The sequence below is a fragment of the Echinococcus granulosus genome, assembly GCF_000524195.1.
Source record: "Echinococcus granulosus chromosome Unknown EG_S00209, whole genome shotgun sequence".
NCBI lineage: Eukaryota > Metazoa > Platyhelminthes > Cestoda > Cyclophyllidea > Taeniidae > Echinococcus > Echinococcus granulosus.
Window position 1 is genome coordinate 73,663 of NW_020170589.1, and position 1,010 is coordinate 74,672.

The 1,010-nt window shown below is 41.9% G+C and overlaps 1 protein-coding gene across 1 annotated transcript in view; it reads left to right on the forward strand. All coding sequences in view use genetic code 11, as the record gives it.

Moving 5' to 3' along the window:
* Positions 1–1,010, forward strand: part of EGR_10326 (hypothetical protein) — a gene marked incomplete at both ends in the record, with an annotated part of 5,400 nt that overhangs the window by 2,780 nt on the left and 1,610 nt on the right. Inside the window, 2 exons of the mRNA XM_024499575.1 lie at positions 338–412; positions 469–644. Of these exons, the coding sequence (XP_024346015.1) occupies positions 338–412; positions 469–644 (251 nt within the window). The remainder of the gene's footprint in view (positions 1–337; positions 413–468; positions 645–1,010) is intronic.

Consider the following 1,010-nt stretch of genomic DNA (forward strand, 5'->3'; position numbering starts at 1 on the left):
AAAACGACCGCTCACTTATAGGCTTCAACCGCTCACTCTTTGTCGGACAGCCAACAATTTGTTAAGAGGACAAATGAAAAGATCATATTCTTAGTCGATGAGGTTAATTAGCAAAAGTGGAGGTTCTACAATGGCATTTCAACATTTCTTATGGTCTTTGTATACAAGTGAATCATTATTACTACAATTAGTCTCGTCGTAATCGGATTTGGTGTTAGCTTCGCCCTCCAGAGGGCTAACTTAAATGAACAAGGCAAAATACGGCTGGTGATTTCATCATCCCCAAGGGCTACTACTCATGCATTCACTCATATCTGTCTTTTTTCCAATCATTCAGGCCTTCCGGGTGGACTGTACATTTGCTTTCTTCAATTCACCATTCTGCCAAAGATTGTAGCTAATACTATTACAGGTAAGATTCCATTTCTTGATTAATCCGTGGCTCTGTTTGCTCCTCCTTGCTTCCAGTGTTTGCTGTTTTGAACCCAAAGCAGAATAACAAGATGAGAGGTGTCACTCTTGCCTACATTTTCGCCTTCAATCCCATTTCTTTACTTATTGGACAAACATACTCCATCCTGATCAACCCAAGTAGGAAGCCATGTGGTTCTATCACTTCTATTTCCACTAACCCAATGCGTCCGGTAAAATGCTGCATTTGTGGTCCTTTGGCCCATCAAAAGTCCTTCGCAATCATCGGGCCTTCAACACACCCATACAAGTGCACCTTGATATTTTTAGTTAAAACACTCTTAACATTGTAAAACAGAGGTGCAACTTATGCGGCGCCGGGACCGCATGGGGCTTCGACAAATAAGGGCATTAAGATATACTATATTTTCTCGGACCTTCTACTGTGAGTTGCCTTAAAACACCGAGGCATATCAATTTACTTTTCTGCATTGTTAAACCTCGCGCACGTGCTCCCTGCCTTTGGGAAGTTCTTCTTGCACAACCTTGTAAACCTAACCCTCTCTTAGGTAATCAGCTATTACTGACTCCTAACCCTT